The sequence below is a fragment of the Sapajus apella genome, unplaced genomic scaffold, assembly GCF_009761245.1.
Source record: "Sapajus apella isolate SASKATOON/1434 unplaced genomic scaffold, GSC_monkey_1.0 scaffold17, whole genome shotgun sequence".
NCBI lineage: Eukaryota > Metazoa > Chordata > Mammalia > Primates > Cebidae > Sapajus > Sapajus apella.
The window spans coordinates 5,457,306-5,484,574 of record NW_022436957.1 but is presented as its reverse complement, the minus strand read 5'-3'; the positions used below and the strand labels follow the sequence as shown (position 1 = coordinate 5,484,574).

General features: G+C 43.2%; 1 protein-coding gene across 8 annotated transcripts in view; it reads right to left on the bottom strand.

Moving 5' to 3' along the window:
• TBL1X (transducin beta like 1 X-linked) overlaps positions 1 to 27,269 on the bottom strand; it is a 250,547-nt gene that overhangs the window by 51,766 nt on the left and 171,512 nt on the right. For 3 of the 8 annotated variants that reach the window (XM_032285870.1, XM_032285869.1, XM_032285871.1), the window contains exons 3-5: positions 24,941 to 25,028; positions 15,386 to 15,530; positions 14,750 to 14,857 (exon numbers count right to left, since the gene is read on the bottom strand). In XM_032285870.1, the coding sequence (XP_032141761.1) occupies positions 14,750 to 14,857; positions 15,386 to 15,488 (211 nt within the window). In that variant the 5' untranslated portion in view covers positions 15,489 to 15,530; positions 24,941 to 25,028. Of the gene's footprint in view, positions 1 to 14,749; positions 14,858 to 15,385; positions 15,963 to 24,335; positions 24,476 to 24,940; positions 25,029 to 27,269 lie in introns of those variants that run through there. The other 5 variants (XM_032285875.1, XM_032285874.1, XM_032285872.1 and 2 more) reach the window with 4 other exon arrangements.

Genomic DNA, 27,269 nt, shown 5'->3' with positions numbered 1-27,269 from the left:
CCACAGGACTGGTTGGCAGGTCCAAGTGGGGCAATCTGGTTGTCAGAAATGCAAAAACCTGAAAAGACATCTCAAAGGCCAGTCTTAGGTTCTACAATAGTGATGTTATCTTCAAGACTAATTGGGGAAGATGCAAATCTCATTGACTTCCAGCATAATGGCTAGTAAATTATTTACAATTCAAGCCCCTCTCATCCTAACTTGGTGGTCTTTCATTAGTTTTACAACACTTAGTTTTGTGGAAGGACTATTATTTAAACTATAAACTAAATTTCTCCCCCAAGTTAGCTTGGCCCATGCTCAGGAATGAGCAAAGACAGCCAGCCTGTGAGCTAGAAGCAAGACAGAGTCAGCCATATCAGATTTCTCTCACTGTCAAAATATTCTCAGTTGCAATGTTTGCAAAGGTGGTTTCCATCCCTCCCTTTGAGTTTTATAACACCTTATTCTTAAGGTGTGGGCTACGAAGGTGGAAGAAGAAGAGACGATTGCTCTACCTTCTTCCTGCTGATGGTGGGCAGAGTGGGTACAGCTGTAGACTCCAAGGCAAAAGGAGCGGAACCCCTTTACAGCTGTCTACATGTACTCACATATGCCTGGTTGGGGTTTCAAGACTGCATGACAAGGGCATTAGTATGCTCATCTGTAGTTTTGGCACAGCACTTAAGTGAACAGTGAACTATAATGTCCTAGGCTAAAGAGTGAAAGTACTAGCTTCCGAAGCCTTTTCAGACTTGACCTCAAGCTCTGAGGGACCCAGGTGTACATCTCTGAGAACCAATCAGACATGGGGCGGCTAGCAGAGAGAGGGCCAGTGGTTGTTAGACAGACAGATTGGGATGGACAGGAAAGAGCATATTTAATTATACTGTCCCATATCTTTGTAGGTCAGTTTCCTAGTCCTGAGACTAGATCAGTTAATTAAACAACTGTTTCCCATATCAGGAAGTGGCATTCCAGATGGGTTAGGCCTTTTTAGTTATAGATGAGGAAGGTAGTAAAAATCCGATACATTTTTGTCGCCTGTATTATAAGGAATAAGCTTCGACTTGCAGGCCCTCAGGGACAAGGTAGTAGCATTTTATTGAGTCCAAGTTAGAAAAGTGGAAGAAAAATTTGAAAGCATTAGTTTGGGGACTTGTAGCCTACAAAGAATTCAGGGTTAACAGAAAATAATAAAAACTTAAGAAGTTTATAGTTTTTTGAAACATACTTTTTCTCTCTCCAGTCCCCATTTTTATTAAAGACAAATCATAGTAGGACAAATTTACTTGCAAAATAAGTCTTAGTCTTATTATGCTTGGACTGATTATTTGTATAAAGTGCAGCAAGAATAATTATTTGCCATAATAGGCTCTTTCCTCCACCCAAGGTCTCAAGATAACTTGGAGCTTCCTAGGCCTGCCAGAAAATGACATTTTTTACTTACCACAGGTCAGGAACCCTGTACAGAAACTGCACAGACAAGGTATAAGGTGTTTTCCTGAGGGGCTTTTTACTTGCTCTATAAGTCAACTTTGATTTTTTAAAGCAGTCTGTTTATATTTGAAAGCATGCCATTCCAATTAAAGCCTTGGTAAAATAACTAGTGTTTCTAATTCTGTTCTGTTACAAAGGAGAACAGATTCTTACTGCACTTATGCAAATAACTATACTGCCATAAGTTGAGAATACTCAAATAGTTTCTATAAATTCTGCAGAAATCAGGTAGAGAAAAAGCAACATACTCCAAATTTTGTTCACAGTAAATTCTGCACAAGTTTACCTCACTCAATGGCTAAAAGTGGTAAATGGCTGAAAAGAAAACACTTTCTTGATTCTGAATAACAAAGGGAATAGCAATGTTTAACATATCAGCTCCCTATTCCAATGGCACAAATTCTAAAGTTATCAGAGACCTGCATTCAAGAGTACCTGCCAGAGTCCTATAGCTGATTATAACAACTGCCTTCTGAAAAGGAGCAACACAAGACAGTAATTGTCTATGAAAGGAGCAACACAAGACAGTAATTGTCTATGGATGACAAAAGTCTCAAGACAGCCATAGATAAAGATGCAATCAACAAGAAAATCTGGTCATCTCTGTGACACACAACAATTTAACATAACAATTATTCTATTTTCCTTGTACACCTTATGGGTAGAACTGTTTTTCCAGTAGTCTAAAGTACATATTATAATGTTAATTCTCAGTAGCTTTAATTTACGATGTCATATCTGACAGGTAAGCAATTTTAACCATGTATCAGATAATAGAGCCCAAGACAAAGACAGAGCTGCAGACAATGTCTGACTCTTCCCCGCCTAGCTAGGGCACCTGGCTAACTCCACATGTCCCCTGGCCTCATTTAGAATCTAATGGCTGTAAAACAGACAAGTCAAACAATTATTAAAAATCATAGAAGCAATTTATGAGCTTAAAGCATCTAGCAAACAGTATCTGACCTGCCTAATTTAGGCCAAATGTATAAGCCTTGAAGACATTTTTATTTTACTTTACCAATAATATTATAAATTGTATTTATTGTTCAAAGATTAGAGTTGCTCGACCTAAACGCATTAAGGTTTCTATTTTTTTCACAATGATTTTTAGCACATTTTTCTTTAAAAGTCAACTAATAGGAAGCCTTTCCTATAAACATCACACACACAACACATATAAATACACAGACAGAGGAGGATCCAGTAGTTGTAAATTTTTTTTTTTTTTTGCCAGTTTTTAAGTTTCTTAATTGGATTACTGGCTTCAGGGTGGAGCCCTTACAGGAACAGGGCCAGGACAGAATGTAGTTTCTAGGGCCTAATAAGCAGCTATAGCTGGATGGCAAAAACAGATCCCCCAAATTATGAGTCCCATTTTCATACCACATCTTGGATCCCCCAAAAGAGGGGAATGCAATGGGAGAAGACAGTGCAATGCCGCTACCCTGCATTCTACTGCAAGGCAATCCAAAGCCAATTAGCCCTCAAGGGAGTCTCATTTCTCAGTGTGGGGTAGAAATGTTTCCATACCTTCTAGTTGGCTGAGAGCACGCTTCTCTGACTCAAAAGTGCAAAGAGCTGAGTATCCTTCCATAACTGCCATTAGCCATCCCTTAAAGTGTATTTCCTACCTAGTTATTACACACCAAGGCTAAAAGCTCTTCTTCCTGCAAAATAATTTCTGATACCTCCCAAAGTCAAAATACACCAGGTAACATGGAGCAGAGCCTTAGATTTTGAGAGGGATCTAGCCTCCTTCAATTTCTGGGGTTCCATGAGGAAAACATAGGTTTTTCTCAAAATGGGGTATGTGGTACCTCCTGTGTTTTTCCCAGAGAGTCCCAGGCTGTCAGGAATTACTTTAGGTCCTCTCACGTAGGCATCAAGAGTGGCAAGAAAACAGACTGGGGAAATAATTCAGTTGACTGAGAGGAAAAACAAAGAAAAACTTTTTCTTAAGTAAGATCTAAGAAGCGAAAAAGCACCAAGGCCTTTTACATATATGTATAGCTTGGATATTAGTTTTTAATTAAGCTGATTTTAAACCAGGAATGAGCAAAGACAGCCAGCCTGTGAGGTTAGAGACAAGATGGAGTCAGCCACGTCAGATTTCTCTCACTGTCATAATTTCTTCCGTTACAATATCTGCAAAGGCAGTTTCAGTTAACACCCTTTTCCTGGTTAACTAACCTACTCACCAGGAGCCAAGCCAAAAAAGAAAAATCAAATTGAAGTTTGCTACTCTCAATTATTTTATCATCTGCCAGAGAATGCTTTTGGCAGACTTTCCCCTTCCTCAAGGGAAAAAATACCTGCAAAATTTTAATAATAACAAGGACTGCATTTTCCTCGCCATCAAAGTCTATTCGAGTTCTGCAGGTGAATGAATCAAAATGCAGCCCAAGGAGAACACAGGATGAAGGGCGAAGAAATCAGAATCCCATCAAAACTCCATTTCCCAAGAAAAACTAGTTGGAAGGAAAAAAAAATGCTACAACTAAAGGATATAAATCAGTGGTTCTTAACTGGCACTGATTTTACCCACTGGCGACATTTGACAAATGTCTGCCTACTCTCTCCCCTCCATTGTAACAGAGTGGGCAGACACTAAGGATGCCTGCTGAACATCCTATAGCGTTCTGAACAGTTCCAAGAGGAAGAACGATCCAGCCCTCATTGTCAATAGTGCCAAGGCCAGGAAACCCTGATCTCAACGAATGGGCTGAAGACCTTGAGTTAATGCACGATATATGTTGGGGCCATTCACAACATCTTCAGGAGTTAAGACCCTCAAGTCTGCCCACTTCTCTCAGGCTGAACACATAAATCTAACAGAATCCTCCACACTGAAGGTTGTAAGTGCATATTATAAAAGCATTCTAAGACTCACTGGTAAGGGGGCAGGGGAGAAGCCATTCGTAGACTTTTTCCCCCAGTAAAAATGCAGCCCATCCAGAGACACAGTCCCCAATCCACAAAAATTCAAGCAATGTCCATATGGCAACTGCTGTTTGCTTCTAGCTGATTCTTCTGTTTCCAAAGGCCCCAGGGTGTCTGTGTGGCCATCCATTTCTCTGTTAATAGGGCTGCCACTCAAATCCACGACACAAGAGAGCACCCCCACCCAGCCCTAGGCCTGCAATATGGCTAATGACCTGTGAAATATAATGAAAACGTCCTGGCTGCCTTTGTATTATGGACCACTGTCTATCACACACACAGCGCTTTGCAGACAACAGAAACGTAGAATTACGTTTTTGGTATAGTCTTTTTTACAATTAAATAATTCTGCAATTACTATGGACTCAGGGGAAACTGCAAAACTAGTAGCTAGTAAAGTGCTGTGCACGTTTCATCCTGTCTTCTCCCAGCTTGGCATCTTACACTACTGTCGAAGAGGATCAACAGCACTAAGTAGGTGCCAGGATGGGAAGTGCTCGCTGGAACACAAACTATCATCGCCCTTTCTGCACTGCATTCACTGGTTGTATATGTGTAATTTATGCAGTTTGATCCTACATGTGGATGTGTGGAACCTCATCCCTGGTCAAGGTACCAAACTCTTCTATCAACACAAAAGAACTCTCCCATAGCCATCTTTTATATGCACATGCTTCCATCCCTATTCCGGATCTGTAGCAGCCACTGATCTGGTGTCCACCTGTGTATTTTCAGCATTTTAATCATGACCTATAAATGGAATCATGCAGTCTGCAATTTTCTTCTTCTTCTTTTACTTTGAGACAGAGTCTTGCTCTGTCGCCCAGGCTGGAGTACCGTGGCACAATCCCAGCTCACAGCAACTCCACCTCCTCTGTTCCAGTGTTTCTCCTGCCTCAGCTTCCCGAGTAGCTAGGACTGCTGGCATGTGCCACCACGCCTGGCTAATTTTTTATATTTTCAGTAGAGATGGGGTTTCACCATGCTGGCCAGGCTGGTCCCAAACTCCTGACCTCAAGTGATCTGCCCACCTACGTCTCCTAAAGTACTGGGATTACAGGCATGAGCCACCGCACCTGGCCCAGTCTGCAGCCTTCTGACGCGGCTTGTTCTATTCCGTGCATTTCTCTGGCGGTTCCTATAGCTTGCTGTGCCTTCCCACCTCTCCTTCCTTTTCATAGCTGAGCGGTGCTCCATGGCAGACATGCCACAGCTTGCTTCATCTACCCCCACCGAGGGACACTGGACATATGTCCAGATTATTGCTATTATAAATAAGCCACTATTTTCCGTTTAATTTTTTGAATAATCAGATTTTGTCGGACACCAATCTAGCTCATAAATAATAGTGGCTGTGCCAGGGACTTGCCCCAAACACTAATATGGGACTATTAAAAAGCCCTTATATAATACTGATAATATTAATATTACTGTGACTACAGTTGGTTCTTTCTTCCCTTTGAGACTAATTTTCCAAACTCTGAAAACAATCTATGCATGGAACTTCTCACCTACAATACCATGACCTTTCCCCCCAAATCGTGGAAAAATATATATAACATAAAATTTATCATGCTAACCATTTTTTTACTTTTTTAAGAGACAGGGTCTCACTCTGTTGTCCAGGCTGAAATGTGATGGCACAATCATAACTCGCTCCAGCTCTCACTTCCCAGGCTCAAGTGACTCCCGTGCCTCAGCCTTTTGAGTAGCTGGGACTGCAGGTGTGAGCCATGCCTGGCTAATTTTTGAATTTTTTTTTTTTTTTTTTTGGTGGAGACAGGGTCTTGCTATGGTACCCAAGCTTGTCTTGAACTCCTGGCCTCTTAAATAATCCTCCCACCTCGGCCTCCATCGTAACCATTTTTAAATGCATGGTTCAGTGGCATTAGGTGCAATCACATTGTTGTGCAACCATCACCATCGACGATCCCCTGAACTTTATTCGTTTTGCAAAATGGAAACTGTACCCATTAAACAGCAACTCCACACCCCTCACTTCTCCCCATCCCCCAGCAACCACCCTTCCACTGCCTGTCTTTTTGGATTAGACTCCTCGAGGTATCCCTTCTGAGTGGAATCCTACAGTATTTGCCTTTTGTGACTGGCTAATTTCACTTGGCATAATGTCTTCGAGTGTCACCGTGTTGGAGCCTGTGTCAGAATTTCCTTCCTTTTCAAAGCTGAGTCATGATATTCCACTGCACGGATGGACACATTCTCTTGATGGAATTTCCTCTGTCAGTGGACATCTGGGTTGCTTCTGCTGAGGTTTCCTAAAGGCCACTGTACTGTTCCCCTAAAGTGCGAGGTCAGTCTTGGAAGGAGGGGGCATGTCTTTCTGTTCGGCTCTCTCATGCCACGGTCCTCACCATAACAGTTCACAGATGTGACAGGAGGTCAGCCCAGCACACAGCTTGATCTCTACTCCAGCAGAAACTCCACAAGGATGAAAAGCCAGGCCAGCAGGAGGTGAGGGGAACTGCCCACTCGACTGACAGCACCCTGCTCAGAGGCCTAGGATAGGAAGGGCACTGGAACACAGGGAAGACTCAGGGAAGTGCTTCTTCTACAGATGGTCTGAAGCTCCCAGGAGCCCTCTTGAATCCAGACTGGCTGGCTTTGAACAGCATTCTCTTTTACAGGGCATGAGCTACAACTCATCCCTCAGCATCAGGACCCGCCACCCCCACCAGGCCACCTGGTGCTTTTCCAGGGGACCACTTCACCCTCAGTCTCGTGCTTCTGCAGAAAGTGTTGGAGAACAGGGAACCTTCCCCTCCGCCCCACCTCACTCTAACCAAGGCCCATGCCAGCTCACCCACTGTGAACTTGCTGGGTCATCTACAGGGTACTCTTTTTGGACAGTATAACCTCGATGTGTGTTGAGCGCTCAGTATAGCCTTTTATCTCTGAGCTTGGGCTTGCTGTGGAAAGAGGAGGCCGCTGAGGTCTCACTCACTCTTCCACACACTCCTCTTACGCGAACTCACCTGAATGGCATCACCACCAGAGAGCACTACAGGTGAAGTGTGTCACCCAGCAAGACTCTTTCATTTTTCTTTAGACAGGGTCTTACTCTGTCACCCAGTCTGCAGTGCAGTAGCACAATCATGGTTCACTGCAGCCTTGATCTCCCAGGCTCAGGCAATCCTCCTGCCTCAGCCTCCCGAGTAATTGGGACTATAGGCGTGCACCACCACACTTGGCTAATTTTTGTATTTATTGCACAGGCTGGCCTTGAACTCCTGGGCTCAAAGCAATCCACCCACCTCAGCCTCCCAAAGTGCTGGGATTACAGGCATGGACCACCATACCATGTAGAAATCGCTCTTATTAATGACTTTCTTGGCATGGAAGCTTCACAAAATGAATGACAAATGTCAATAAGTTATATTCACAACCCTGAAAGTCTGGGCACGTGGGTGTAATATTTCACTATGATGTTACTCCATTCGGGCTGCTCCACCAAAATACCTGGAGTAGGTGGCTTATAAACAACATGTGTGTCTCACAGTTCTGGAGGCTGGGAGTCCACGTTCAACCCGTGGCAGATTGGGTGTCTGATGAGGACCTGCTTCCTGGTTCACAGATGGCGCCTTCTTGCTGTGTTCTCACAGTGGAAGGGGCAAAGGAGCTCTCTGGGTGCCTTTGTAAGGGCACTCATCATGACTTCGTCACCTCCGAAAGGCCCCAGCCCCTAATACCAATCCCTTGGGCGTTAGGATTTCAATATAGGAATTTGGGGGGACAGAAACACTGGAAGCACAGCAACTGTCCTCCTTATGATGCCATAATACACAGAGCCATATATACATTATGTAAACAGAAGAAGCATGCCTAATCCTACCCAGCTAGTTGTGTGTGCAGAAATGGGCTCTTTAGTAAAATGTAGTGCTCAGAGTGGAGACGCTCACTTTTGATAACTAGCAACACTCTCACTCTGAAAACCCATGTTTGGTGATGTTAATGAAGGCAAGAAATATGTAGAATAAATTGGCCTCTCAGGTACAAATCAGGACAAATCAGAACATAAGTTCCAGTGAAGAAGGAGTTTTCAATCATCCTCCAGGGTCGTTAAATCTTCACAGCTAAACAAGAAATTCCTCATTCTGGGAATTCAGCATGTGTGAGAAGTGAATTTTTACCATCTATTATGGTTTCAAGCTCCTTTTAGTAGCTACGGTGTTTAAAATTACAGCCGTCATGGACACAGAACTTGGTAACATCCCTGTGCTAAACACAACATCAGTGAAATTCCATTTCTCACTTGTGTTTCTTTTTCTTTGGTACTGTCGCCACCACCATCATCACATGGTTTTTGTTACTCGTCTGCCTGTTCCTGGTGGTGTGCGGACATCAGTCATGGTGCTCCAGGTAGGGAAATACTTTGCTGGATTTTCAATGACTTGATACTGTGGGTATGTGGGTAAATGCACAGAGAGGTTTCGTGGCCACCATAGGGCCCAGCCTGCGGAATCCTGCATCTGGAAGCCCGGCCTTTGCCATGTTCAGATGCCTGGGCTTATCCACCAGAGGGCTGACCAAGCTGTAGAGTTTTCTATTTTTAAGCAGGTTAGACAGCACTGCTGAAGGACGAGAAGGTGTGCAAACAAGGATACTCTGTCACTCAGCAGGCCTGGGCTACATTCATGTCTGCCCATGGAAACTGTGACCTGACCGGTTCATCAATTAGTCCAGAAGGCTAGCTGTAAATCCTCAAAGGAAGAATCAGATTTCATGAGTGTCCTGCAGATATATGCGCCAGGGCTAGTATCTTTTTACATACTTTCCAATATGCCTTGTGTGACAGATAGAGGAGTTCTGTGACTCAACTCATTTCTATAAAACCACTCATGTTTATGATGTGTCCTGCCTCTGCCTTAGATGGAAAAGAATGCACTGGTTTCTGATAAAGTGAAATCTACACTTACTACATGACCCAGCAACCCCACTCCTAGATATTTACCCAAGAGAAATGAAAATCTACGTTCACACAAAAGATCTGTATGAAAATGTTTTTTTATAGCTTTATGTTAGAATCACCAAAACCTGGAAAGAACCCAAATGTCCCTCCACAGGAGGATACATAAACAAATCGCTGAAACAGCATTCAAAATGGAATGCCACTTAGCTAAAGAATGAATGGCTGGTGCACACAACAGCATGCATGAATCTCAAGTGCATGAGGTTGAGTGAAAGATGTCACACTCTCAGGGCTACACAACGTATGACGCCATCTCTATGCTATTCTTGCAAGGGCAAAACTCTAGGGACAGAACACAGTGGTGGTTGCCAGGGGCAGGGTGGGGGTGGAAGAGGAGCTAAGTACAAAGGGACACAAGGCAATTTTGAGGGTGACAAAACTGTCCTGTGTGTTGATTATGCTCAAGATGGCTCCCCACATTCCTTCCTTCTTTCCTCTTCAGCCAGTATCTTCTCCTTTAAAAAATATTTTTGGTTGGGTGGTGCGGCGGCTCATGCCTATAATCCTAGCGTTTTACGAGGCCAAGGTGGGAAGATCTCTTGGACCCAGGAGTTTGAGACCAAGTTGGGCAACACAATGAAACCCTGTTTCTACAAATAAAATAAAACAGAAAATAAGAAATTACCTGGGCATAATTTCTAGTGGTGCAAGCCTGTAGTCCCAGTTGCTCGGGTGGCTGAGGTGGGAGGATCACTTGAGCCTGGGAGGTAGAGGCTGCAGTGAGTGCAGTGATTGTGCCACCACACTCCAGCTTGGGCAACAGAGTGAGACCCTCAGCATAAGTGAGTCTCAAAAAATTAAAAAAAAAAAAAGTTTTCATAGTACCTCCCTTCCCCCCACATCTATCACCTGATTATATTGCAGGCACAGTTCTTTCTCAGTTAAATTCAGTTTGAATTTGTGGTTCTGTTGCCCTGTATTCCTCATACCATTTTGCAAGTTTCTGTGAATTATTTAATTTATGCTAAAAATGTGGGTCTGGGAGAACATGTTTTCTTTAGTTTGAATTTGGGATGAAGTCCCAGAGGAAATAATATGTTTATAGGGACTCACTTGCCAAATTTTCTCTCTTTCCCCACTAAATGGAAAATGGACTTCCACTTCCCTTGCTGTATTCAGAAATATGCGGGGGCAAACAACTCACGATTCCCCCAGCATTTGGGGGACCTGCTCACCACAGCAGGTGCTGGCTGTGCACATTTATAGGGGCTCACTCCCTTGCTTCTCTCCTCCTGGAATGGTAACATGAGCTCATGGGAAAGGCACACGGCCATCATGTGCTTCTTAAAAATTGCCCAGGTAGCAGAAGCGACCGGGCAATGGATCTTGTAAGACAGAGGCCAGTGGACTCGCGTGTTGTATTAGTCCATTCTCATGCTGCTAATACAGACATACCCAAGACTGGGTAATTTATAAAGAAAAAAAAGAGGCTTAATGGACTCATAGTTCCACATGGCTGGGGAGGCCTCACAATCATGGCAGAAGGTGAATGAGGAACAATGTCACGTCTTACATGGTGGCAGGCAAGAAAGGGTGTGCAGGGGAACTCCCCTTTATAAAATCATCAGATCTTGTGAGACTTATTCATTATCACAAGAATAGCATGGGAAAATCTGCTCCCATGATTCATGTACTTCCCACTGGGTCCCTCCCCATGATATGTGAGAATTATGGGAACTACAATTCAAGATGAAATTTGGGTGGGGACACAGCCAAACCATATCACCCTGTCAAAGCCAGACTGCCAAACACATGCAAAAGCCAACAAATCCATTTTGGCACTAAAGCTTGGTAATGCCAAAGTTCCCTACTACTTAATATTCTTGCTTCTAACCAGTTTCCTCTTTCAGACTGCCATGAGTCTGCTGTTGTGAGATGTCACCTGTGGGTAACATCTATTGAGTGTTTCTGATGGGCAAAGCCCTCGCTTTGGACAATTAACAAGGGCAACAATGGAAATCCACTAATCCATATAGGTAGGGAAATATATGTAGATTGCTAAAAACCAGATGATCTGACTTCTGCCTGTTGTGGGTGGAAGAACAAAACACGTCTGTTTTTGAGGTTCTTTCCCCAGTTTGAAGACGTGTGTATTGAATCCTTCTTCAACACCCTGCTTCCCTGCTATCTGAGGCCATCAGTGCTCCACTGAGGATTCCCTTTCTTGCAGCCTAAGGAATCATAGCTGACACTGTGGATACTGGCAGAGGGGAGGAAGAGAGACACTGGTGAAGGAGATGAACAGATGGACAGGAACGGCATCTCGTCTGCTGGATCCAGGGCAGAGAAGCAGGGCTCAGGCCACAAGCTTGGTGACTCTGGAAAACTTGTCCATCACTGCACCAGGAAGGTGGGGTTTAGCATTCTAAGTATACCTTCCAGGGAGCCAGCTGCACTGCAGGGAAACACCTACTCCTTTCCTCACCTCCCTCCAACACCTGCTTCTTGTCACACACAGGTAAGGAGGAATGCCAGTTGCAGTAAGATCACTGGATCCAGGAACCCAGAATTTACTGACAACTTCTAGTGGAGAAAGCCAGACTGGAGGGAGTTGAGGAATGAATCATCTTCTGAGATGCAGAGCCTGTTTTTAATAAGTTTGGTAGGGTGCAGGAATGAGAGTGCAGGTGCTTGAGGAGGAAGCATGATCACGAAAATGTTTTCCTTTTCATTTAAGGTAGAAGGGAGACAGCCATAGACTGAGAAGGTGCTGTTTCTTGATGCAGGATCAATGAATATTGACCTAACCAAAACTTTGGGACTTGAGACAAACAGAAAATACCCCAAAATGAACATTTCAACATTAAGCATTTCTTTGCTCCTTTCTTCCTTTGAATACAACCTTGTAGTGTGGTAGGGTGCTCCAAAAAGTTCCACAATGCACACAGCGATTTGAAGAAAGTGCAATAGTCTCTGTCTTCAACACCAACTCTGCCTAAGAAGTGTTATTATACTTCAGTGACACTGATGAATCTGGAATGGAACTCACAGATGTTACATAAAGTTGACATTTGCCGAGGTCTCTACATTGTTGTGCTCCGACTCTCCTTCTCAGCTGCCTGGTTACAGAAGCTTCATAAACAAACACTGAATAAGGAAGCCGACCTTTCTGGGGAGGGATAGGGGTTTCTGTGTTTATTTCAAGAAGCCAGCAAAGCTCATGCTCCGTGGGCCTGGGGACCAGCCAACAGCACGGCTCTGTCTCCAGGTTACGGAGCACGTGGTCCTTCACACCTGACAGCTCCAGTTTGGGACTTGTTTACACAAGAGCTGTGAGTCTCTTTGGCCTTCATCATGTCCTTGTGCAGAGGTGTTGCTAAATGGAAGAATCTCAAATTCCATGCCACAAGTCGACAGGGAAGCAGGGTTTGGTACATGTGATTTCCATTTGCAGGCACCTCTTGGAAGCTCTGAGCTCTGAGACAGGAAGCCACCTGGGCTCCTCAAAGAGCCAAGGCTGAGGTATTAGCACAGTGGTTAGCATTCCCCTGATTTCCAGGGGCGAGGCAGTACATGTTTTGTTTTGTATGCCAATTATCTTATACTATGTTCTGGCAACAACCAATCGAAGGCGTCTGATAAACATGCAGAAAGAATGTGTACTTCCCATGAATAACACTAGCTGGGAGTGCAAGGGACAGAGACCCAGGCTTGGACAGAGAAGGCACTTATTTACAATGTGCTATGTGCCTGAGGTACTTGATCACATTTTCCTAGGCAAGGAAACCGAGGCTCAAATGAACAGGCCTCACTCAGACTCATTCAAGGATCAGAGCTCGAGTCATTCTGTGTGGCTCCAATGCCTGCATGCTACCCGACCAGGCCAGCTGTGAGAGAACCCACGCCCAGAGGATCATAGACTGGTTTTCCCTCAAATCGAATACATGCATCTCTGGGAGGAGGGGGCCTAGGAACTGGGGTTTCCTTTTCAAATAATCAAGTTCCAGAATATATACAATCTGATGTCAAGGGCATGAAGCTTATAAAGACCCCAAAACCAACTGTTATGGGTCGAAGTGTGCCCCCTCCATTGGACCATCCTGAGGTGCAACAGTGTACCTTATATACTGCTATTTGGAAACAGGGTCATTCCAGATGTGATTATCGCTGCATTCAAAAATAATAGCTAAAATCAGCCTGTCCTGGAGGCGGGTAAATTCCGAATCCTATCTGACTGTCTTTACCCCAGGGGAAATATGAAGAAATGTGAACCCAGAGATGAGGGTAACGCACCTAGAAGCCAAGGATTCCAAAGATTGCCAGCAAAGCCCCAGGAGCCAAGGCAGGGGCCCAGGAGAGACTCCCCCTCAGAAGGAACCAACCCGTCCACACCTTCACCATGGACTTCTGTCCCCAGGAACCAGGAGACAACATATTTCCTTTTAAGCCACCCCAGTTTGTGGTACGTCAGGTATAGCAGCCCTAGGAAACGAATCCACCCACACTGTGTATTGCTTAGGAAAATGGCCACATGCAGATAACACACAGTAAGTCCACCAGGGTCATTATTATCAAGGAAGGCGGGGAGGCAAACCTGGGCGGGGTTTCCATTGCATCAGAGAGGTTTATTTCTTAAGTTAAATGGGTAGGTGGCTATCAGAACATTTTTTCACCAATGTCATTTTGTAGGTCTTAAATTACGTATCTTCTAAGTTTTAAAATTAAAAAAAAAGTTTTCACGCTAGAAACCAAATCACTTGTTGGAGGGATCCCGCAAGCCCAGGCCAAAGCCAGGCCAGAACCCAGGCCCTGGGCTCCATGGCTTCCTCCCGCCACTTCCCTGCCAGCAGAGGAGGGCAGCTGCTCAGCTCAAGGTCTGTTTTGTCAACAAGGAACACACGGGATTGGCTGTTTACTTATTAACCAGAAAGTACTGTCTTAACGGTAATCAATAATGCTGGAAGATGGTAGGATGATTCCTAAGTTGTCGAAAATTGCCTAGCGGCCCATTTGGAAGGCGTGGAGCAGGAGAAGCTGGGGAGCTGACTAAATTTCTGGAGCAAAATCAAAGAGGTTCAAACACACACCCCAGCTCATGCATGCCCTCGCCAAGGCGGAGGCCAGGAGCTGCACTGCTTCCGTCCTTTCCACGTTCACCACAACTGCTCTTGATTCCCACCTGATTCATCTGCACAGAAGTGTCAAAGGAAGAAAGAACACATTCCCTCTTTCCACCCAGGAATGGCAGGGCTTCAGAACCTTCTCTTTACCCCATCAACACTAAGAACCTTCTTAGCTCTACTTCTTCTTCTACAGCCTGCTCTTGAATCAAGCATTGATCATTCTGTTCATAAGATGCTGAAGGTGAATTTCCTACCAACAGAAAACCAAGCCTCTTACCTGACTCCTGGAGATACCGATACACCAGGAAGTTCACCTCGTCACTGGTTATGCTCATCTTAGCCTCACCTCGCTGCGATGAGGTGCTGGCGGAGTGGGAGCCACCCTCTGTTTAAAAAGAGAAGAGAGTTTTGAAACACCGCTTCTATTTTTCTTTTTTGGAGATGAATAAAGAAAATAGTATCTATACTAATTATACACGTGAAGGCAATTAACATCTGATTTGCGTTATATTTTCTAATTATGTGATTACATAAAAGTTCATAATTATAGATAAAAAAATATGCCCAGGTGAAATGTTTTTGAAAAAAAGAAGAGCTGGTCTATTTCCTAAGGCCAGGGAAGAGATAAGCAGAAACCACATGACTGGAGCCAGAAGCAGGAGGCAGCAGAGCACAACAACCAACAACAACCAACAACTGACTTCGCGTTCAGTAAAGCTGTGTGCATGCAGATCGGCAGCGCGCCCCATAGCTGGCAGAAATGGAATCCCAAAGCGCACTCAGGCAGATGCGGCTGGATACAACACTGAGCACTTTTCCGTATACATGGAGAGGTGACTGAGTACACCTGCAGCCATGTCAACACCCCCGAAGAGTGACCACACGGTCCTGGCCACATGAGGAACGGTGGTACCTCTCCCTCGCAAACGTTGAACGTGGTCCACGGGTGACTGCATGGCCCCTCTTCTTGCAGGGCGGGGGCAGCACCGCGAAGACGCGCCAGTGAGCTCGGTCATGCTACAAGTCACCTCGATGTTTCTGCAAGGCGGCTGGGGCTCCTGGTGGAAAGCCAGAACATGGAAGGCAGGGAGCACCTCTGTCATTTGTGTTTCACCACAGAACCCGCTGCATCCGTCTAAGACTTCTGGTGCCCAGAAGGCAGGCAGAAATCTGGGGAGGGAGGACGGGCAGTAAAACCTGCAGGGGCTTCTGTGTGAGACAGCCAAGACAGAGTCCGGTTTTCTTAGAAACCACCCGGTTAGACACGAGAGCAAACTAGCTCAAAAAAACAAGCAAGGAAAGAACCTCTGTTGTCCATGAACAAACCGGAATTCATAAACCAGTAAGCCGCTCATTCCATAGAGCTGGGCACCCCCAGAAAGGCTGCAACTAATGTCAATGATGTCACCAACACTAAACATCTTTAAACATTTTTTTTTTTTTTTTGAGACAGGGTCTTGCTGTGTTGCCCAGGCTGGAGAGTAGTGGCACAACCTGGGATCACTGCAGCCTCCACCTCCCAGGCTCAAGCAATCCTCTCACCTCAGCCTCCCAAGTGGCTGTGACCAAAGGTGGGCACCACCACACCCAGCTAATTTTTTGGTACTTTTTGTAGGGACAAGGTTTTGCTCTTACCCAGGCTGGTATCGAGCTTTTGAGCTCAAGCAATCCACCTGCCTCAGACTTCCAAAGTGCTGGGATTACAGGTGTGAGCCGCCACGCCCGGCCAGCACTAAACATCTTTAGGCTGCGTGGGAACTGTCTTCCGTGTCTATATCATACATTTTCAAGTATCTTTACAGGCAGCAAAACTTTTATTGTTGGATGAGGATTAGTTTTTGTTTGTTTAGGGGAAAAAAGTACAAAGTATATGTTCAAGTTGGATGATATTTTACATTTAATGGGAAGATTAAAAGTAATGGTTTTTGCCAGGGACATACCTCACCCCACAAAGTCCTGCCCTGGTATACTCCCGACACTTGAGTATGGGCAAGATCTGTCACCTGCTTCCAGAATACGTCAGGGAGATGGGGCGCCACTCCCTAGGTTAGGATACATTATATGGCAAGGTTGACCACATTTCTCTCCCATGATTATTAACACCGCACGCACTGCAAGATCTGTCCAGGCAATGGCAGGAAGCCTTGTAGGGAGCTGAGGGTCTCAGTCCTCCAGCCCCAGGAACTGAATTCTACCAACAACCTGTGCTTGGAAGAAAATCCCTGAGTTTAAAGCAGAGTGCAGCCTGGCCGACACCTGGACCAAGCCTTGTGGGACGCTGGCACTGGCCCCAGCTGTGCTGTGCCTGGACCCCTGACCTGCAGCAACGGTGAGAGAATGTGTCATTTCAAGCTGGTAAACGTGTGTTCGTCTGTAACACAGCAAGAGATAATTAAGGCAGCTGCCCTGGCATCACTCCACCTCTCACTTCACACTCTTAATAGGCTTTGTTTTATTATTGCCAGAACTTTTTCATTCAAAAAGTCTTACCTTCTTTGCTTAATTTGGTGGCATTTCTGTACTTTTGCACATACTGCAATGAAAATGTGACAGTCAAAAATGCAAGTCTGTCCTAGGATTTGTGCTTGAACTCTGGAGAGTTCTCTCCAAAGATAACATACAGAAGAAAATATCGGAGATGAAATAAGCTATGAAATCACAGTATGACCTAATGACAAATTAAATATTATTTAAGGAGAAGAAAGAAAACAACAACAAAACTCTATCTAAAGAATATCACAGCTCTGTGCAGGCTTTTGGTGATGCTGAGTGCTGCAGTGGCTGTGACAACATCGCGTCAATAGCAAATGTACAGAGTTTTGGTTTCTCTCTACATCCTGTATGGCTGGAAATCTCTGGTTTTATAGCATTAACTTCTGGTGACTGAACAATGCAAAGCTGGTTGCTATGAAGGGTTACTCGGAGGAGCAAAAAGAATGGACTGAAAAATGGCTTGGGCCGGGCACAGTGGTGCACACCTATCATCCCAGCACTTTGGAAGGCCGAGGCAAGCAGATCACTTGAGCCCAGGAGTTTGAGACCTGCTTGGGTAACACGGCAAAACTCAGTCTCTACAAAACCAAAACCAAAACAAAACAAAACAAAAAAATGAAAAGACTAGCCGAGTGTGGTGGTGCCCACCTGTAGTCCTAGCTACTCAGGAGACTGAGGTGTGAGAATCACCTGAGCCTGGGAAGTTGAGTCTGCAATGAGCCATTATCATGCCATTGCACTCCAGCCTGGCCAACAGAAGTGAGACCCTGTCTCCAAAAAAAAAAAAAAAAAAAAAAATAGGCTTGCAACTACAAATCCCAATATAAATGTATTACAACATTTATTACCAAATTCTCTAGGCTACACATACATTTGTGAAAGATAGTAGATAAGGAATTTTGAAATTAATTTTGAAGAATGTATTATAAAAATACAGGAAATAATTCTAACGAGCTTTGGCTAAGAAAGAAAATCACTGATATGGAGCATGAGCTGAAGCTGAGCAATTACATTTTCACAATTGCAGCTTTTTATTTTATTTTTTTTTTATGAGCCAGTGAGTGTTTGAAAAATGGAAGTTTTAAAATGTAAGTCCTCTTAAAAAGGTAGGAAGAGCAGAGCACTATAGTTTCAGCCTCATTTAGCCCCAAGCATTTCTGGACAGGCTTAGGAACAGGGCAGCAGGGCTAGTGGGACCGGCATGAATCTGGAGTCCCATGGAAAGAGAGAATCACAAAGGACGAGTCAGCCTGGGAGGCAGGGCACTGTGCCAGCTCCCAGGGAGGGCAGTTGGAAAGGACCGATCTTGGAGAGGGTTTCATCTCATCGCTGCATGTTACAGATGAGGAAACTGAGGCACAGAGGGGGAACTGTGTCTGGCAGGACCTGGCAAACACCCCAGCTTCCCAGCTGCCCTTTTTGTTTGCCACACCTAGCTCCTTTCCCCTTTTACTCTGGAAAAAAATAAAAAAATAAAAAGCCTGTCCCAGGCACAGCAGGATGTCCTGCAGCATCCCTGGACTCCCCCCACCCCCTTGCAGTGGTGACAACCAAAAATGCCTACACACGTTGCCAAATGTCCCACATTGCAAGACTGCAGCTGGCCAAGAACCATTGCTCTTTAGAGGAAAAATAAACATTTGTGTTTGACATGAACTCCATTTATAAAGTAAGGCAACTGGTGTAGGCTCAGACACCGCTTGGTGACCTGACTGAGCTACTAAAAATGACTGCTAAAAATGCACCAGCTGAATGCAATGGCTCATGCCTGTAATCCCAGCACTCTAAATGGCCAAGATGGGAGGATCACTTGAGCTTGGGAGTTAGAGTCCAGCTTAGGCAACATAGGGAGATGCTTTCTCTACAAAAAGTAAAATAAAAATTAGCCAAGTGTGGTGGCACATGCCTGTGATCCCAGCTACTCGGGAGGCTCAGGCAAGAGGTTTTCTTGAGCCCAGGAGGCTGAGGCTGCAATGAACCATGATTATGCCACTGCACTCCAGTGCGCGGAGTGAGATCTTAGGTGACAAGAGTGGGATCTTGCCTCAAAAGAAGAGAAGATACCCTGATTTGTGGAGATGAAACACCTGTATACACAGCCTGGTTAACATTCCCCACCCCAGAGGTGTCTGTGATAAATACAGGTATGTATGCATGTGTTCATCTGGAACTACGGAGAATGAGAGCATACGCTCCTGAAGAGATGGGGATTATGGGCCATTTTCAGTTGTCCATTTCCCTAATTTGCTTTATGCATTTTCCTTTCTTTCAACTAGAAAAACTTCTGCTTTCAGCTCTGGCTTTCTGCTTTCTGACCACAGGTTCATTGTCTTTAAATGTATACACTAAGTTAGGGTTCGAGGTTGGAATGCTTTCCCCAATGCACTGTTAACTTTCCAAAGGGGTTTTGACTTCTAAGCAGCAGAGAAAACAAAACAAAAACTATCCGTGGCCTGCAATCGAGCCAGGGTGTAATGTCATTTGGTAAGAAAGATGGACTGCTCCATCTAAAGTACATATTTTAATTTTTTACAACTGATTTAATAATTGGATCAAATTTTCTCCCTCCACACTTACTTAGCTTGCTTTTAAATGATTATTTTTCTTTTAAAACCTAATTCCAAACAGGATTATAGAATCTACATATATATTCTTAGACTATTAGATACAAGGATGAGAATATTCTCTGAACGGATCCCTAACCCTAACAGCTGAATTTAATGTCCTCCAGCTCTGTGGGCTTCATCACACCAAAATCAAGAGAAACTGTCCATCAGGGGGATGTCTGGATGTTGCGCTGCACTTATCTCTAAGCGGCTCAGTTGAAGGTAGTGGCTGTTTTCATGGATTTTCTCCAGTTTTTTGACTCGAGTTACCTGGCCAGGAGTCCTCTGTAAGAACCACTGTTCCAGATAAACCTCACCACACACAAGGCTGGGAATAAAAATTCCTCCTCCTCTTTTTTCCAAAACCAGAACTAGATTTCACAGGAAGATGGTAAATTATGGATCCCCTACCCAAGGCTTTGTTTAATTTCTCACAAGTAAATGTGCTGCTATGATAGTGGTATTCACAGGCTAGCAGAACTCTCAAGCAGACAGGGCCACAGCAAACCACATTTCCGGCTTGAGTGATTGGACACTGGTGTGCTGTTCCTGTCTGCATGACGTTTCCTAAGGCCAGTCCACAAGCACCTTCCTTCATGGAAGAGGAGGGACGTTTTGGAAGAAAGAAGTTAAATTCTTGACTAATGGAGACAAGACCCACGATTCTGGAAGAAGTCAGAGAAAGAGGAGAGAAGCGCAGGAGCTCTGTGTGTGTGCGCTGGGGGAGGACCTGCTCTATGAAAATGGTTTTTGACTTTTCAGGATGTGTCACATGCGCCCCTCAGCCCAGGGCTTAAGGACTGCCCTCTGCACCAAGGTTCAAAGTGAAGTGCCATCGACAGTTATGTATTCCGTGGGGAGAAGTCTGCCTTTGTCTTCTGTGCCAAGAAAATTTTTGTGGGCAAATAACATGGAGCTTGGAATGTTCATGATTTATTACAATTACTACTTTTTATTGCAACTATTACTTCTTATGACAGTTACGACTTTATTACAATAAAGTTAGGGTCAATCAGGGCTAGAGTCCCCATCCCTATAGGCTTATTGGCTAGAGATAAGGTAGATCACGTCCTGAGACCCACAGAGAACAGGAAAAGATGTGGGAGTCAGGGAGACTTTGGCTAAGCGCCAGACACCCTAACTTCTAGGGGGAGCTCCACCACTTTCCTGCCCTGGGATTGTGGGTCAGTTACGTGGCTGTTTCCTCATCTCTAAACTGAGTATAAAATTGTCCTTATGTCAGGGGGAGAGTGTAAGGAGTCAATACTTTTATGGAGAGCCCGATGCACAGAAAATATCCAGTATGTGGGAGCTGGTGTCTTACTCAGTCCCTCCAGCCATTCCCCAAGAGTGACCTGAAAGGTCAGTAGGAGAGGATCAGGGAAACACACCTGCCTCACCCACGACCACTCAGGGCTCGACTTGTCCTGGCTCATCAGCAATGTCAAGCAGGCAAGGTGGCACACATAAAGCCCCCCCAAAAAGAACTACCACCAGAGGTCTGTGTTTGGGCATTCTTTTCTAGTACGTACAGCTGGAGACACAACCCGCATTCTAACACCTAACTGGTTTCCCGAACAGCATCCGTTTCCAGCCTCTGAGTTCTGAGAACTCCTGTGGATGTTTTCCAACTTCTCCAGTTCTAAAATAAAGGAGAGTTTTGGCAGCACTCACAGCTCCTCCTTGGCCCCAAACAGGAGGGGGAGGAGAGGGGAGTCTTAATTAGAGCAACTGTGTTTATTTTCTTGCCTGACCCAGCTTTGATTAAAGACACCTTCAATTAGGTTGATTTGAGGTGCTTGGAGTTGTGACTGCACAAAAAGGAAATAACCACCTTCCACTTCGGGTTAAAGCCACAACATTCTCTCACTGTGCTGCTTAAAGAAGGCAAAGAAGAAATTAGCATGGGCTGATGACATTTCTAAAGTTTCTCTGCAAAAGATAAGTAATTCAATATAAGCGATAATTTGGGGTTTAGAGCTGTCAAGAAACTGAAGGGAAAATTATTTATAGTCTTTCTTTTTTTTAAGCCTGGGTTTCAAGGTGACAAAAAGTCCTATTAATTCGTAGTTCCCTTCACCAAACAGTTCAGAATTCAGTCCCAGGAGAAATGGCTGTTTAAGAGTTTCATTTCATTGAGTATGTAGTGGGAGCATTCAATATGCCATCATTCTCTGGGAGAACACTGGCCCCAAACAACAAAATCTTAATTGCTGTTTTAATTATCTTAAAAAGTAGAATCACATGGGGCCTGCTGGAGAGCTGGTGCTGGTAGTTAAGGACAGAAAGGGCAAGTTTGTTTCTTGCCAAGAGGCCAGCAGTGTTCTGAAACAGCGAAGGAAGCACACACTGATGAAGGGGGCGTGTATTGTAGGAAGGGCAACGCAGGGAGCTCCTCTGACATCATTGGAGGGGAAGATTTATCTTTCAGTCATTTGCCCTATGATGTAAAGATCTTTAAGATCTTCAAAAGCAGCCCTCTGTTTCTGAAGGGACCTGAGAAAGTGAGTGTCATTTCTGCTGTTAGGCTGTTGGCGTCTGCGCTAGAAGAATCCATTGCTTGAAGGTATGGTCTGGACAAGGCTCAGGTCTTTGGGGCTCATCTCCATGCAGACTGAACCAAGCCAGGGCCAGTGGGAGATCTGCTTGAACTGACCTCAGCCTCTAAAGGGCACCTCTTTCTCCGAGTTGCTTCATGGAAATGAGCAAACTCTCCGCCCACTTGAAGGCAGCGGCTCTTGTTTTTTCTCTGCTCAGACATAAACTGAGTTTATTTTCATTTCACAATCAGCAGCCAGCTTAAGACCAAATTTTTAAAAGTATGTATGAAGTTTACATATAAATCCTAATACATCTTTCCTAACATCTGCTTGGGGAGCAGCTTATTTAGGAGCTGACACAGGCTTGTTTTCCCACTTTCCACGTCTTTTCATCCTATGTAATGGTAAAGAAGCCAATGTGTGCTTCTTGAAACAATTTCGTTGTCCAGTGACAGCACGATGAAATAAATTGCAGTGAACACATACGGAAACTATCAGGCCGCCATGAAGATGATTTTGGAAAGCAATACACGGCATGTATTGTATGCTAGCTAGGATCAGCCATGAGGGCTACGTGCTCAATACAATCGATCTCACCAGTCATAACTCCCAGAGATAAATATGACCATTACTCTTATTATTACCTTTTCATAGGCTTAACAAATAAAGGCTTAGGGAATGTAACCACCTTAAACCCCAGTGAAGCCAGAATTTAAAGTTACGTTGCTTGACATTAAAGCTGTGCTCTCCCGCTGCAAGTTAAAAATTTCAAAGCTAGGTTAATGGAAAGATGTTTATGAGGCATCCCAAACTGGGTGGCAGGGGACGACAACAAACACAAAAGACCACCAGGGCTATAGTTTGATCCAAACTATAGGAAAATACATACAGAGGAAAAGTTTAGAGAGAAATGCATGAAAATATTTTACGTTGCTTGCTTTCTTTCATGTACTTCTCTCCATTTACCCAGGATCAGATATATAATATAAAGCCAAACACAGTTACCTCATGCACAGGAGAAATTCAATGTGTGCTGGATTCAGTTAAATTGAAACTTATGTTCCCCAAGTACTGAAATAATACCCGTTCAAAACACTGATGAGAGAGAGATCCCCTCCCATCTTCCCTCTGACATTTAGAATATGGTTCAATGGCATTTCAAAAAATATTGACTGATATAACGGCCACTTTGGAAAAATTCAGTTCCTCAAAATGTTCAACAGAGGTACCATACGACCCACTCCTAAGTAAATGCCACAGAGAAATGAAACATATGTCCACACAAAAGCTTGTATATGTGTGTTCATGACATCATTTTTCGTAACAGCCAAAAGGGAAATACAACCCAATTTCCATCAACTGATGCATGGATCAAACATGTTCTATCCATGGTCTGTCCACACAATGGAATATTATTCTGACATAAAAAGAAATGATTCGTGCCATAATGCACATGAACCTTGAAAACATTATATTGAGGGAAAGAGCCAGTCAGAAAATTCAAATTCACTAATACATTACAAATTTTGTTTTCATTAACAGATTATACCTTTCAAATATTTAAGTGAAGTAATATTAAAATACTTATACATGTTTAACTTGTTAAAACAATCTACATATGCACATGTCTGGTTTTAAACAAAAGTACTTCAAATAGTAAGCTGCTTACTTTAATGAAATTTAAGTCTATCATTTTAGTTCTACTTGGTTCCCTTAAAACAGTAAATAAAAAACCTTCCTCAAAATTCCATCTTTATGCTTTAAAATTGCTCAAGTTCTATAGGGTTTTTCTTTAGAACTAAAAAGGCATTAGAGAAAGAGACAGAAAATTAAGTAACAATTAAGTAAAATGAAACTAAAATCCCATGTACCAAAAGGTAGTAAGATAACTTGGGGGCACAGGTCTGTTTCAGTTTGGGCTATGGGTTTCTCAACTCTTCACACCTGTGCACATACAACTGTTTGGTTTGCTGGTCAGGAAACCTTAGCATCTCACCAGATTTACACAGTCATCTCCATGATCTTCTAATAAGTTTCAAAGTTAACTAGCAAATCAATTTGGAGACAGACACAAATTATATTAAGAAACTAATAAAGCATAGAATTAAGATATAGGAGCCAAATAAAATCGATACACATGTGCCCAATTATAATTAAGTTGTCTGCATAATTATACTTCATAATGTTGACAAGAGAGGTTGATTTTAGAAGGTGTCATCCTCACCTGGTAAGACCCAGAAAAACTTGTTACAGCTCATTCAGGATCCAAAATTCTCAGAAGGCAGGCCAGGCGCAGTGGCTCACACCTGTAATCCCAGCACTTTGGGAGGCCGAGGTGGGCGGATCACTTGAGCTCAGTTCGAGACCAGTCTGGCCAACATGGTGAAACCCTGTCCCTACTAAAAATATTTTAAATATTAACCAGCCATGGTGGTGGGCACCTGTAAACCCAGCTATTTGAGAGCCTGAGGCAGGAGAATCACTTGAGCCCAGGAGGTGGGGGTTGCAGTAAGCCAAGATCGCACAACTGCACTCACTCCAGCCTAGGCGACAGAGCAAAGAGTCTCAAAAACAAACAAACAAACAAAAAAACCCCAAAATTCTCAGAAGGCATTAGTCAATTCCTCAACTGAAATTGACTACGCCGCTCATAATGATTGAATGGTGGCCTGTCTACTACCTTCAACCTTTAGCAAGGAGAAAGACCTGCCACTCCCCCTGAAAATATCACTTAAAACAAGGGGTTCTTGTTTGGCAAAATGCAGCTCTGCTCCTCAAATGGGTTTTGGGTACAAGGACAAGGATCCAATGGCACGTTGGGCTGCTTACCTTATGCTGATTTCATGTGTGGACCTGTGGACCAGCAGGCTTCCCAGCATCCGGTCACAGAAAGAGCAAGGTGTCTGTGGGCACCAGCCTAGGAAGAAAGGTTTAAATAAAAGACTTAAAAAAAATCACTGGGGTGTGTTTACCTCTCACCCCTCTGGTTCCTTTAGGTTTTTTCTTCATTCTAACTCAAACTTAACACATTTTATTGGTTCTTAATTTCTGCCTTAGTTGATAGCAGATATTGTAGGGTTTTGTTTGCAAAGTGAAAAAAGGAGAAATTAAAAATGGCCAGTCAGGCATTATTGTGCATGTAGAAGTTCTGAAATAAAAGAGTCTGAAAATAGATAAAATTAATATTAATTAGCTCAGCTATTGCTACTGCTATTACTTAATGATAATTTAAAGATTTAAATTAATTTTAAATTAAATTAAATTAAATTTAAAGATAAATAAAGGTTCCCTTGAAATATCGTTGTTTTTGGAACGGAGCCTTATGCAGCTGATACACGAACCTGTGCACACCCTTGGGAGAAGACAACATGCTTTAGAGAAACATTCCCCATCGCCTGGGCTAGCTTTCCAGTAACTCTGGCAGCCAGGTCTTGTACATATACCCAGTCTCGTGTGCTTAGAAAAACACAGAAATGGGGCAGAATCCTGTCTCCTTCGGCTCCCCTAAAATCAAGAAAACCAAGAGCACCTACTGACGTCTCAACTTTTCATTTACTCTTCGCAGACATTTCTGTTTCACAAGGGTTCCGTTTGCACTGATTTATGAGGAAGCCAGGTTTATAGCTCATGAAATGATAATCCTTTATATCAAAAATTGTTTTCATTTTTCAGTCCCTATAAATACAGCCATCCATTTACCTAACGATATTTAGCTTATAAAATTTCTTTGGTTGTGAATGACTGCAGCTTCCTAGAGAGTATCGATTATCCTCTACCATCTACAAATTCAAGAACTAAGGAAATTAAATGCCCACCATTTTCTCTAAATTCTTATTTAATAGTCTTAAGTGATAATAAAAAGGTACCAGGATTAATATAATTGAAGTCCACAAGCGAAGCTATGAGTGAAGGTGTTTCTTATTAGGGAGTTTATATAGAAGCTCAAGTGTTTTAAGGAAATTCAAGTAAATAAATTATTCCCACTGAGTCATGCTTATAGTTATGTTGTTTAAAGAAAGGAGATTACAAAATTCTACAAGCAGGTTCACAGGCCCCTAAATTGCATTACAGTACATTGAAAACAAAAACCATAAGGATATTCAAGATCAAAGTAATAACCAGGGCAATTTGTAAAAAATCTACCACTGAAGTAAAATAATGAGAGTGAAACTAAATTCATCTGTAACTCTGAATAGAAATGAAAGGGGACCAGGGAAGCAGGCACAAAGGAATCTTGATTTTGCTTATAAAATATACTTTTAATTATGAAAAAAATATGCAGTGGAGATGAAACAGGACACCACTCCTTATAGTGAGCTGGAGAGACCAAATTACTGTTTTCAGGATTGGGTTATAAGTTACCAGGGGAAAAAATAGGCTTATGATGAAATTGCTAAATATCATAAAGTATCAAAATATGAGCAGATGTCACCACAATAAGTTCCAAATTGCTTGTAAATTAAAACATTAAAACCCACAATAATTCAATAAGTAATTAATATACAAACAGCTCTTATTACAAGCTGTTCAGAAGAGAGCTTGCAATCAAATTCCTATTCTTTGGTCCAAAACAGATGGTAACCCACAAATGAGAGTCTTGAAATTTGAGATTATCTCTTATATATGTTGTTAAATTCAATAAGTATAATTAACTTATAATCTGTGTGTGATCAGCACAAAAATCGGAATTATGACTCTGGTTAATAACATTCTTCTGCTTATGCAACATGTCAAAAATAATTAGTTGATTGCTAGAAACAATAAATTTAAATGAGAAATCAGACCTTCCAACACCTGGTCATTACTGATTTTCCCATTATCAGTACACAAATAGAACCACAATAAACAGCCCTGGCAAGAAAGTTTACATATTGCCAAATATTTGTGTGAAATGCAAACGATTTTAACAAATGCCATATGCTCTTTGTTTTTACAGCTAAATAAATGCTGATATGTGACAAATATAAAAGGGATTCTAATTTTCTGGTAGTCCTCTGCTCTTGGCGTGATGTGCCATGCATGTATAGTGACAGTCCCTTCACATTGAACATGGAGAGGTTTTGAAGGGGCTAAGCTGATACAACACAGCATGGACCTGCTTCTCCATAGACATTAGGTTAGAATAGAGCTTGTGGTGCTACGTACATTTCTTCAAGAA